This window comes from Microtus pennsylvanicus, chromosome 4, assembly GCF_037038515.1.
Source record: "Microtus pennsylvanicus isolate mMicPen1 chromosome 4, mMicPen1.hap1, whole genome shotgun sequence".
Lineage (NCBI taxonomy): Eukaryota > Metazoa > Chordata > Mammalia > Rodentia > Cricetidae > Microtus > Microtus pennsylvanicus.
In genome coordinates, this window is record NC_134582.1 from 78,983,000 (window position 1) to 78,996,337 (window position 13,338).

At 38.0% G+C, this 13,338-nt stretch overlaps 1 protein-coding gene across 7 annotated transcripts in view; it reads left to right on the forward strand.

The window, feature by feature from the left end:
* The window catches only part of Uimc1 (ubiquitin interaction motif containing 1), an 87,274-nt gene that overhangs the window by 40,639 nt on the left and 33,297 nt on the right, over nt 1-13,338 (forward strand). For all 7 annotated transcript variants that reach the window (XM_075969546.1, XM_075969548.1, XM_075969549.1 and 4 more), the window contains one exon: nt 8,983-9,059. In XM_075969546.1, the coding sequence (XP_075825661.1) occupies nt 8,983-9,059 (77 nt within the window). The remainder of the gene's footprint in view (nt 1-8,982; nt 9,060-13,338) is intronic.

Consider the following 13,338-nt stretch of genomic DNA (forward strand, 5'->3'; position numbering starts at 1 on the left):
ATTTTATTGAGTATTTTTACATCAATGTTCATGAGTGAGATTGGTCTGTAATTTTCTTTCTTAGTAATGTCTTTGTGTGGTTTGGGTATCAGGGTAATTGTAGCCTCATGAAAAGAATTTGGCAATGTTCTTTCTGTTTCTAATGTGTGGAACAATTTGAGGAGTATTGGTATTAATTCTTCTTTGAAAATCTTGTAGAATTCTGAGCTGAAACCATCTGGCCCTGGGCTTTTTTTGGTTGGGAGACTTTTGATGACTGTTTCTATTTCTTTAGCAGTTATAGATCTATTTAATTTGCTTATCTGGTCTTGATTTAATTTTGGTAAGTGATATTTATTCAGAAAAATTGTCCATTTTCCTTTAGGTTTTCCAATTTTGTGGAGTACAGGTTTTCTAAATAGGACCTAATGATTCTCTGGATTTCCTCCATGCCTGTTGTTATGTTTCCCTTTTGGTTTCTGATTTTGTTAATTTGGATATTCTCTTTCTACCCTTTAGTTAGTTTGGATAAAGGTTTGTCTATTTTGTTGATTTTTTTTATTTTCTCGAAGAACCAAATTTTTGGTTCATTGATTCTTTATATTGTTTTCTTTGTTTATATTTTGTTGATTTCAGCTCTCAATTTGATTATTTCCTGCTCTCTCGTCCTCCTGGGTGAGTTTGCTTCTTTTTGTTGTAGAGGAGTTTTCAAATGTTAATTTTCTGTCTGACAGATCTGTCCAGTGGTGAGAGTGGAGTGTTGAAGTCTTCCACTATTAGTGTGAGGTTTAATGTGTGATTAAGCTTTAGAAGTATTTCTTTGACATATGAGGCTGCCCTTGTATTTGGGGCATAGATGTTCAGCATTGAAATTTCCTCTTGATGGATTTTTCCTGTGACTAATATGAAATGTCCTTCTTTGTCTCTTTTGATGGATTTTAGTTTGAAGTCTATTTTGTTAGATATTAGGATAGCTACACCAGCTTGTTTCTTAGGTCTATTTGATTGGAAATTTTTTTCGGTACCCTTTACTCTAAGGTGATGTCTGTCTTTGAGGTTAAGGTGTGTTTCTTGTATGCAGCAGAAGGATGGATCTGTTTTCGTATCCAGTCTGTTAGCCTGTGTCTTTTTATAGGTGAGTTGAAGCTATTTATATTAAGGGATATTAATGACCCGTGATTGCTAGCTCCTGTTATTTTAGTTTTCATTGTTGGTGATGTTATTGTGTGTGTGTTTATTCCTTCTTTGGGATTTGCTGCTGTGAGATCATCTATTGTCTGTGTTTTTGTGGATGTAGCCAACTTCCTTGGGTTGGTGTTTTCCTTCTAATACTTTGTGTAGGACTGGGTTTGTGGCTAGGTATTGGTTAAATCTGATTCTGTCATGGAATATCTTGTTTAAATTAAATAAAATTTAAATCTCCCTGTATCCTTAGTAGCATTTGTTATTATTTGCTTTCTTGATTTTGTCCTAAGTGAGAGAGAATTGAAAGACTTTTTTTTTGTTTTTTCCCCCCTTTCTTTCTGTTTTGTTAGCAGGGTCTCTTTACATAACTCTGACTGTCCTGGTACTTACTATGTAGACCAGGCTGTCCTTGAACTCATAGAGATCCCACCTGTCTCTGCATCCCAAGTGCTAGGATTAAAGGTATGTATCACTATACCTGGTGAAAGCCTAAGATCCTTTTGATATGTAGTAACGTTTTATGTCCTCTGACTAATTTTGGTTTGAAGTCTACTTTATCAAATACCAGAATAACTGTACCAGCTTGCTTTTAGTTTTTGTTTGCTTGAATTTTCTATCTTTTGGCTTTTATTGGAGACAACAGAAGGTTGGAACAAGTCATTCTGTGGGTCTTTATTGGTGAATCACTGCCATTTATATTTAAAGTTATTATAGTGAGATGTAGCACGAATTCTAATTGGTCTTAATAATAATAACATGAAATCAGCTATTAGGGTAAAAGCTGTAGATCAGAGAAACTAGAATTCTTGCCTATACAAATGTTCAAACCAAAGGGGTGATCCTGTCCTCAGACTGTGTTCTCAGACTGATTCCTCAGACTGCTGATCAAATTGACTGCCTCAGGCTGCAATGAGCTCATGTCTCCTCCTACCTTATATTCCACTCTCCGCCCAACCATATCACCTCCCTAGTGTATTAAAGGTGTGGGATCCCAAGTTCTAGGATCACCTTTGTGTGAGCTCTGTTTCTCTTTAAGACTGGATCAATTTTGTGTAGCCTAGGGTGACCTTGAACTAATATTCTGCCTCTGTCTCCTGAGTGCTGGGATTAAAGGAGTGTGCCACCACTGCCTGGCCCCTGTGGCTAATTAGTGTGGCTAACTCTGCACTCTGATTTTCAGGCAAGCTTTATTTGTTAGATCATAAACAAAGTATCACCACAGTGAGATACTTACTAATTCATGTAATTTTTGGTTGTCTTGTGGTTGGTTGGATTGCTGTTTGTTCTTTCTTCTCTATTAGTATTTTGGATTTGCTGTTTTGCAGTGTTGGACATGATGGATTCCTTCCTAGATTTCCTTTGTTTAGCTGTTTCTTTCTTAAAATTTATTCTTTCCTGTGCTTTATATTTAAGACTGGCTTTTCTTCTTCCTTTGTATATAGTATTCATCTACATATCTTCTGCTGTGCCAGCTTGGTGGCCACGAACTGTCTTAGTTTGTGCTTGCCTTGAAATGCTACTTTTTTTGGGGGGGTCAGTTTTAAAAGATAGATTTGCTGGATATAACATTCTTAGGTGGCAGTTGCTTACTTTCAGTGCTTCAGGTTACATCTTTCCTCTGGCATTGAGCAGTGTCGATGAGAGACTGATATACTCATGTTTTGCCTTTGTAGGTGAGTTCGTGTTTTTCCTTTACATCTTTTAATACTGTTTCTTTGCTTTGTATTTTTTTCTTTTTCCTTTTCATATGTATGTATTCATGTTTTTGCATGCGGGTGGGTATGCACGTTTGTGGGTTGATCACTCTTCTACCGTATTGAGGCAGAATGTCTTAGTTCAACCCAGAGCCTGCCCGTATGGCTTGTCTTGATAGCCAGCTAGCTCTGGGAATCCCCATCTCTGCCTAATGAGATTGTAATTACAAGTCACTGCCATACCCACCAAGAATTTAAGAGGGTTTCTGTGGATCTGAACTCTGGTTCTCAGACGTGTGTGTCAAGCACTTTAATGTTTGAGCCATTTCCTCAGCTCCTACGTTATATGTTTGACCTCTTGACATAACATGCCTCTGTCTGTTTCTTTCTGTAGGTTTGGGAAATGATCTGCTGTCATTGAATAACTTATGCTTTCAGTATTCATAGCAGTTCTATCTTCTATTGTATGTCTATCATATGGATTCTTTTTTGATTTTTTTTTTCAAGACAGGGTCTCATTTCACTATGAGCCTGGCTGTCCTGTAACTTACTATGTAGATCAATCAGGTTAGTCTTGTTCTCAAAGAGATCCACCTGCCTCTGTCTCCCTATTGTTGGGACCAAAGGTTTATGCCACCATGCTTTGCTATCACAGAATTCTTAGATGTTATAGTAATGCTCATTTATTCTTTTCCTCAGTAATAATTGAATCTAGTATTTGTTTCACTTTGTCCTCTATCCTTGATATTCTTTCTTTTGCTTAGTCAAGTCTGGTGATGCTTCCCACTTTACTTAAAAAAAATTACTTATTGTATGTGTGTGTGCCTGGGTATATGTATGTGTACTGCATGTATGCAGGAACCTACAGAGGTAGGTAGAGGCATTGGATCCCCTGAACTGGAGTTTCAAATGATGGTTGCAAGCTATGTGGGTGCTGGGAACCCAACCTAGGTCCACTGCAGGAGCACGAAGTGCCTTGAACTACTGAACTATCTTTCCAGCACCTCTGTTTCATTTCTTTACTCAAAGCTTTTCAATGCCTTCCTTCCTTCCCTCTCTTCCTCCTGCTCTCTCTTCCTTTTTTCTTTCCCTTCTTTCTCTCCTTGCCTCCTCTCCTTACTTCTCCCCTCCTTTCAAAAATCTCTGAATTTCTCTTTTCTATTGTTTTTTCGTCCATATTGTTTTTTTTCATTGACTTTTCCGTTTTTCCCCCCATGCTGCAGTCTTTCCATTCCTGGATTAAATCTGCTTTGTTTCTGTGTTATGTTAGTTCATACGCCATTTTTATCAGAAAACACTTGAGAGCTTCATCTGTAAATTTCCATAGTTGAGGATTATAGTCTTTTCGAGGAGTTGTGTCATCCTTACTTTCTCTCTTTCTTACATTTCATTGTTCTGATTTATGGATCTGTTGGTTTTTCTTCTGGATTTTGGAGCGTATCTTCTTACTGAGCAGCTTACTCTTGAACATGTACACTCAGGAGGAAACACTGCTATTAGCAGTAGTAACGTCAAACTGTATGAAATAGAGAAATACAAATACATCATGTGTAGTTCACTAATATATAATCACTAACAAGGATATAGTTGAAAATACCATACTGCTGTAGAATGAGGTATAAAGTTAATTATTTTTTAAAGTAAGTGTGGAAATAGCAAGTGAATGAGATGGAGACTGGAGGAGAGAAAGGTGAAAACAAAATTAAATAGATGAAAGGAAAAATAAGAAATGGAATAGAGAAATTTGGGGGGTGTGGAGAGACAAGAGCAGGAGAGTAAGAAAGAAAGCATCACTGAATAGAAAGTTCAAAAGCAAAATTTCATAAATGTAGGATGAGGAGCAAAAAAAGAAAAAAAAGTGAAGAATAAAGTTGTGCGCTAGTGGTGCATTGCTTAATCTAGTTCTTCCCAGGTAGTAGCAAATTAGAACATTAAAGAATTTTTAATACAATAAAAAAAAAAGAGCCAAAAGTCCCCAACCCTTTTCTAGGGAGGTAGAGACTAGAGGATCTTTATGAGTTTGAGTCCAGCCTGGTCTAGATAGGTTTTTAGACATCTCGGTCTACATAGAGATACCCTATTTCAAAAAACAAAACAAAACAAATCCTGGATTATAGGGCTTAGTGGGTGGAGGCGCTCACTGTACAAGTCTGATGTTCTGAGTTTGATTCCCAGACCTTGTGGTGGAAGGAGAGTACTGACTAACAAAAACTGTCTTCTTATCCCCATGCCTGTTCATATGTACACACACACACACACAATTTTAAAATCCTAAGCATGGAGGGGAAAAACACACAAACACAAATAACAGAACATAAATAAGAAGAAAGAAAAAAAGATGATGTTGCAGCAGCTTCTTTCTGGATCCTTGAATAATACTCAAGAGTCAGGAGTAGGGTCAATTTGACTGTGGCCTGTTGATGTGTCTGTCCTTCGGTTTATGCTGTTACAGAGTCTGTATTGCTATCTGTTGGAGTTCTCTTCACAATCATTTTCTTTCTTTGCATGTCAGGGTCTGTGGGTCACACTTAGCTTTGTAATCTGTGGGCTGGGCAGATTTTCACATCCTCCTTAGTCTGCCTGTATTGTATCCTCTTGTGGCTGTATATCTAAGGAGTGTCAGATTGGGAGTATGGAAATCATACCATAGCACTGAGATTGGTACAGGCAAAAAGACATGCCTTCATATTTTCAAGGTCTCCTCTGTATTAATAATTCTGCTGGAGAGATGCCTTTTTGGGTATCACACTCCAGGAACTTTAGAGTTCTTGGGCTTAAAAGTAATGAATGTAGGTAGGTAGTTGTAAAATTTGATCTGCTCACTGACCTAAGGCTCAGAGCTATTAAACTCCATCATAGTTCTTGTTGATGAGATCTGTTCCTGGGTACTGAGCATAGGGTTGTTACTCCTTATACATGAACTAATCTAAACCAGTCTTCTGTTGCCTGTTCCCTTTGGCCAGAGTCTAGCCCTGCTGCTATCCTCAACTGCCTTTTAGAGGCTTCTCTGACTAAAGGTTTATAGCAGGCCAAATTGAGGTTCCTTATCCTGTGGATGTTCCTTGATCTCAGGCCCCCAGGGTAGTTCAGTTTTTGCTTTTTTTTTAAAGTTTTTATTTTTATGTATATGTGGGGGTTTTAACTGCATGTATATTTGTGTCTGGTACCCTTAGATGCCAGAAGAACACATCAGATTCCCAAGACAAGAGTTATAGACAATTGTGAGCTGCTGTGTGAGTATTAGGAATTAAACCTCAGGTCCTTAGGAACAGCCAGTGCTTTTAACCGCTGAATCGTCTCTTCAGCCTCAGTTTAGTTTTTAATAGATCCCCCTCCCCAAAATGGTTCCTGGCCACTGCCTTCCAAGTCATATGGTGTAACAAAAATGGGGTTTGTCTCTACTATAGATCTGTCTACTGGAGTAATCACTGTCTCACTGAAATCTGAAACTGGATTTGAAGTCTAAGAACTGGGGCTTTTCCTAGGAGTAGAACTACCTTGCTTTCCTCTGGCTTTGCTTTTTGAAATGGCTTCTGAATTTTTTTCTGGGCCAAGGAACTTTATAGCTGCTGTACTCAGCTTGCTGTAGACTTGGTATGACTTTGTTCTTGCTTGCAAAGTAATAAATACTTTTTATTTTACTTATTTTGTACATTTCTAAATCTTTCCCCTCTATCTCTTTGGCGTAGTCTGTTTTTTTTTCCCCCTTATTCTGGTGGTCTTCTGTACTGACTTCCACAGAGACATCTTTTTGGTTTGCTTATACTTATATGCATTTCCAAATTTTACTTCTTAAACTTACGTATTATTCAGGCCACACAGATTCTGTACCACCCTCACTTTATCTCTGCCATTGTGTCTGGTTAGTTTCTCATCTATCTGATACTATAGCTATATATTTGTATTACTTCTTCCATTTTTAAACATTTTATTTATTTGTTTGTTTGTTTGTTTTAACAGTTTTAGAATTAGTTTTAATTACTCTTTGTTTCTATATAAGCAGTGACTTTAAACTGCCCCAAGGAGTTGGTGGTATAATTACTTCCCCAAGAACAAATATTAAGGGATTCTTGGCCCAAGCATAGCAGTCTTTATAACTGTACGATAACATGTGTATGTCCCAGTTTTTAATTGATCCCACTTCCTGACACTAACACACGCACACAATACACATATATACATGCTTACTCAAAAGGGCTTGACCAGCTTATGCTCTGAGAGCACAATAAATTCAAGCTGGTTAGAGACACGATTTGTGAATCACTAACAATACTTTCCTATCAAGGAACTTTATTAAAACACTACCAGCCATAAACTAAAACTCTTTAAAACTGATGGCTATTTTAAAAAACTCATGAAGTGACAAACACATATGCACAAATATCAGAGTTTCCGTTATATAAGTTACTTAGCACAAAATGAAATTAGTTTATTATTTTTTATTTTATGAAATAATCTTACACTGTGGCTTCATGCAAATGGTCAATTTGCTGGCTACAAATTCTCAGGTCCATACAGTTTCCTTTTCAACATTCTCAAAAAATTTTATTTATTTTTATGTGCACTGGTGTCTATGTCAAGGTGTCAGATCTTGGAGTTACAGGCAGTTGTTAGCTGTTAGTTGAACCCAAGTCCTCCAGAAGAGCAGTCAGTGCTTTTAACCACTGAGCGGTCTCTCCAGCCCCACTTCTCCTATTCTTGATGATTAGGTAACGGGGTTACTTTCCCAGTCTTTTTTCTTTAATAATAGATAATGGCTAGCTGGATATTAACTGTGTCAGGTTTCTAGCCACTTTTTCCCCTTGTCTGACAGTTGAGTTTTGGGGGTTTCTCAAGAGTTGGTCTTTGTATTGAATGACTGTTGTCTCTCATATGGAATTTAAGGGCCAGTTGTCATTACTAGAATTTAGGTAGTGGTCTTTGTTAAGCATTCGGTGAGTAGTACTAGGTATTTATTTCTAAGCTGAAGAATATGGAGGTGGTTGTATTCTTCTGCTTTTAAAATACTTTTGGAAATGTTTTAAACTGAAGTTGGTCCTCTGCTCCCTGCAGATCTCTTTTTTATTGTGAGCCTGTGCAGAGCAGATGTAGGTTTTAATAAATGATTATATGTTTTGTCACCAGGAGAGAGTTGAAATTACATACAATGTGGTTTGACTTCAAATTGATTAGCCCATTTTATAAATGTCAGCAAATTGTCTTGTGATGGACTTTTTGAATAGAGCCCTAATGTTACATGCAGAGTAAACTGTGTCTGGCTTGGCTTTATAACAAATGCTCTAAAGTGTTTTATTTAGAGAGAGAGAAATCACTTGTGGTTTCCTGTCATGATTTAGTTATTTATCATGAGTCTCAGTGGTGGCTATTCTCTTTTCTCTGTGGCTTTTGGCTGATGTGAGGATTTGTGTTTTCAAGTGTCTTCTTGCGTACTTGATCAAACTAATCATAAAATTCTGTGAAGCATGAGGGAACTATTTCAGATGCTCAGAGTTCTCAGCCACGTGTTCTGATATCAGGAAGAGATCATACTCCACGAACAAACAGGCAGGAAAAACCAGAAGGTTGGATAAGGGAAGCCATTCATAATTAAGTTTTCCCCAGAGGAGATATTCAACTTGTGTGGGCAGATTTTTGCTGTAGGACACTTTGGGATTTTATTTTATTTTTGGTGCTTGGAAAGCTCTATCTTGAGATAAAGACGAAGCTTTAACTGTAAGGTGAGGAAAACCTACTGTGCTGTCAGGAGAATCTCCATGTTTTCTGAGTTCATATCTTGCCTTCAGAAGGCTATAACTGGTCGCTGGACTGCAAAACACCTTTGATACTTTTATACGGTAGTATAATTTTTGTCTTCTCTGATAGTCACTGGTAGTTCTCACCCTTTAATCCTTCCTTTTTGGAGACTACAAAAGGGAGCTTTTTTTTTTTCATTCAATGATTTCACTGGAACCGAAGTTGTAATTTTCCCTATTTCTGGCCTACTTGGCACTGCAGATTCCAATGCTTGTGGCATTGTACAGGATATATCAGTTTACTTGTGGCTTTGTAAATTGCCCACCTTTGCTTGTAGGCCTGTGCTCTGCTTTATTTTATGAGTTTACTTATCATTTGATTCTGTTTTCAGCATTGCAGCTTTGGCCAATAAGAGAAGCTTAGTCCTTATGCCAGAGAGTTCTACAGAAGAAATTACTGTTTGTCCTGGTAAGTACACCATGACTTTACTGAATTTCTGATATTACTTATCTGCCTTTTCATTCCTATTCAATTTTTTGACTGTTCAAACTATTCTCAGGAGGGTTATGTATGATTTATGTGTGTATGTGTTTATTGCTAGTGTATATACATACACATGTTCGCATACTTGTTTTCTAGTGGACACAGGTTCTGATTATCAGCTTTATTTTCTGCTTGAGAAGTAATTTGGTTTTGAAATTAATTGGCTCTTACATCTACTTGCTTGCCTACCATGTGATCTGAAGAAGCAACAAAATATCAAGAATAATCCTTACTTAACAGTGTATTCAGGGCCAAAGGGATTTAAATTTAAACAATCCTCAAAATTAGATTGTTCTCAGGTCACTTTCATTGTTAAGCAAAACCCTTTAGTAGTTTGTTTTGATATTGCTATTATTTGAGGTTTTATGAGTTCAGGAACTGAATTTTTGTGCAGTTTTGTGGCTGGCACAGTTAATCGTAGTAAGATCTGGTTAAATGCTTTAGTTTATAAAGATGGAGTTATATATTTTTCTTAGGCATAAGACATACTAATTCAGAGTTTCATGTGAATGGATTTAGATATATAAAATGATTTAAAATGAATTAAGATAGCCACTGTCTAAGAGAATTCTTTAATGAGTCATTGTATAATATGAATAATTATTTTGCTAAATGAACCACTTTTACTTTCTAAAGAATTTGTGTTAGCCAGCCGTCATTCCTTCTTTCTTTCCTTCCTTCCTTTCTCCTTCCTTCCTTCCTTCCTTCCTTCCTTCCTTCCTTCCTTCCTTCTTTTCTTCCTCCCTCCTTCCCTTCCTTCCTTTTTCTTAAAAGTAGAGCCCATTGTATTACTCAGGAATCTTATTCATGTGATGTTAAGGAACTACCTACTAATATTTAAACTCACCAGAAGGCAAGTAGTATACAAATATTATTCAAAGTCATAGTCATATTTGGGTTTCCTTTAGAACACATTCAGCCTGTCAGTATTTATAGTTGTCTTAATTTCTTTCAAATTTTTTCCACAAAGACTAAAACTTAGTTAACATATACCCTAGGAAAAATTCTATAAATACTTTAAAACACTTGGAAGCCTGTCAAAAGGGTTTTTATTATTTTAAGAATGTGAGTAATGTTGGCTTTTTTTGTTTGTTTGTTTTTTCGAGACAGTGTTTCCCTGTGTAACAGTCCTAGCTGTCCTGGCACTAGCTCTTGTAAACCAGGCTGGCCTCGAACTCACAGGGATTCGCCTGCCTCTGCCTCCCGAGTGCTGGGATTAAAGGCGTTTGCCACCACTGCCTGGCCATAATGTTAGTTTTTAATGAAAGTGGTTTTTTAATAAATTTGAAATGTATATGAATTACTGCCTAATGATAACTACCAAGAGACTCAATTACTAAAGTGCTCTGATTTTGGCAAGGGCACTCAAGAATGTGGTGCTGTCTTTGTGAAAATAAAGCTTTATCCTTTTCTCTGTGTGGAACTGATGGATTTTGCCATCCTTCTGGGAAGTCACTCTGTTTGAGATGATGGCATATGATGTCATTGTGGCATATTTCAGAAAGAACCTGCAAATACAATGATCATCAAAGTCTTAGCTAATAGATTTAAATTTTTACGTGTGTAAGGGGATATGGGATAGATCAAAAAGCTTAAAAGGGGACCATGGAAAAGCAAAAGATTTCCTAAGGAAAAATAAGGTAATAGAATACACATGGCATGAAAATGCAAAGAGGACTGACTACCTGGGGAAGGAAGGCACGAATAGTGGAGGAGGGGTGAGAGGAGGGAGGGTGGGTCAATAAAAACAAGTGTATATGGGATGTGATAATAGAAGCCTTTGTTTTGTATACTAATTAAAAATAAAGCTGGGTGGTGGTGACGCAGGCCCTTAATCCTGACACTCAGGAGGCAGAGGCAGGTGGATCTCTGTGAGTTCGAGGCTAGCCGGTCTACAAGAGCTAGTTCCAGGACAGGCTCTAAAGCTACAGAGAAATCCTGTCTCAAAAAACCAAAAAACAAACAAACAAAAAAAATTAGAAAGTCCTAGGGGCTGGAGACATACTCTTCCAGAGAGCCTGGTTTGAATCCAGCACCCACATGGAAGTCGTTTAGGTCAGCAAACAGTTGGGTTTAACCTGTAAGCTAATGGTCGGAAATCATGATAATAAAAGCTACTTTACCTAACTTCAGTTAGAAAGGGCTTATTCTCTCTTTAGCTGTTTTTTTTTAAAATATTTATTTATTTATTATGTATATAATATTCTGTGTGTGGCCGGGCGATGGTGGCGCACGCCTTTAATCCCAGCACTCGGGAGGCAGAGGCAGGCGGATCTCTGTGAGTTCGAGACCAGCCTGGTCTACAGAGCTAGTTCCAGGACAGGCTCCAAAGCCACAGAGAAACCCTGTCTCGAAAAACCAAAAAAAAAAAAAAAAAAATATTCTGTGTGTGTATGTCTGCAGGCCAGAAGAGGGCACCAGACCTCATTACAGATGGTTGTGAGCCACCATGTGGTTGCTGGGAATTGAACTCAGGACCTTTGGAAGAGCAGGCAATGCTCTTAACCACTGAGCCATCTCTCCAGCCCCCTCTTTAGCTGTTTTTATGTGAATGCAGTTTCTATTGAGGCCAGAAGAGGGCACTGGATTCCCTGGACCGGTTGTTACAGATTGTTGTGAGCTGCCACATGGGAGTTAAATCCAGGTTCTCTAGAAGAGCACCAGTGCTCTTAACCAATCTCAAGATTAATTTTGACTCATGGTTTCAGGGTTTTAGTCAGTAGTTGCTTATCTCCATGTGCTTGAGCAGAGCATAAACATGGTAGGAGTGTGTGGCAGAGAAACTTCTTTATCTCATGGTATATAAGAACCAGTAAAAAGCCGGGCGATGGTGGTGCACGCCTTTAATCCCAGCACTCGGGAGGCAGAGGCAGGCGGATCTCTGTGAGTTCGAGACCAGCCTGATCTACAGAGCTAGTTCCAGGACAGGCTCCAAAGCCACAGAGAAACCCTATCTTGAAAAACCAAAAATAAATAAATAAATTAATTAATTAAAAAATAAAAAAATAAAAAAGAACCAGTAAAAAGAGAAATAACAGAAAGACTTGAGCAAGATATCACCCTCAGGATGTAGTTATCAGTGGCCGGTGTTCTTCAGCTAGGCCTCACCTCTTCTTTTACCGTCTCCCAGTAAAAGCCAATCATTATGAATCTCCAAGTGATAACTCCATTCACTGGGCCAGAGCCCTTGGGATCTGTCTCAGGAATTGCTGTCACGGACACACCCACCTTTACTAACCTTCTAGGTTTCTTTCTTAAGTCAGTCGGGTTGGCAGTCAAGGCTGACTGTCACAGGACGGCACCAGCAGTGTTTGTTTCTGAGGCACCAAGGCTCTCTGAAGTGTTTTCATGGTTAGACCGCTTGTCTGTTCATCCTTTTTATTGCTGCAGCCGTCCATGGGAATGATTCTTACTTTGAACAGTATATTTGGTGATAAACTCTTTCAGGGAAATTTAACACAGAAGATTTTGCAATTTAAGAATTGTGAGCCTTTTACAACCAAATTGGATAAAGAGTTTCTAATTTTCAAATATAGTTAATACTATAAATGTATTTAATTCTTTAATCGTTCTGAAGATAGTTTAGAATTTACATATTATTTGCCCAGTGTTGACTATTCATTGTATTGTGAAGCATGAAAGTGTCAGAGGTATAGTGTCAAACAACCGAAAACTTAAGGTTAACAAGGCTTACCTTCTGAGATAGATTTCTTTATTTAGTTATGGTTGTAATAAGCAAACATTGGGGCTAGAGAGATGGCTCAGAGGTTAATGGCACTGATTGCTTTTCTAAAGGACCCGGGTTCACATACAGACAAATATAAAAGAGGGAAATAAAATTTAAAACATTTAAAAAATAAAAGGAGCCGGGCGATGGTGGCGCACGCCTTTAATCCCAGCACTCGGGAGGCAGAGGCAGGAGGATCTCTGTGAGTTCGAGACCAGCCTGGTCTACAAGAACTAGTTCCAGGACAGGCTCCAAAGCCACAGAGAAACCCTGTCTCGAAAAACAAAAACAAAAAAAAACAAAAATAAAAAATAAAAGGAAATACCATAGACTTTGGCTTATAAACAGCAGACATTTATTTCTCAGAGTTCTGGAGACTGGGGAGTCCAAGATCAAAGCGTAGACAGATTCAGTGTTTAGTGATAACCCACTTTCTGGTTCCTAGACATATCCTTTTACTATGTTCTTAAATGGGAG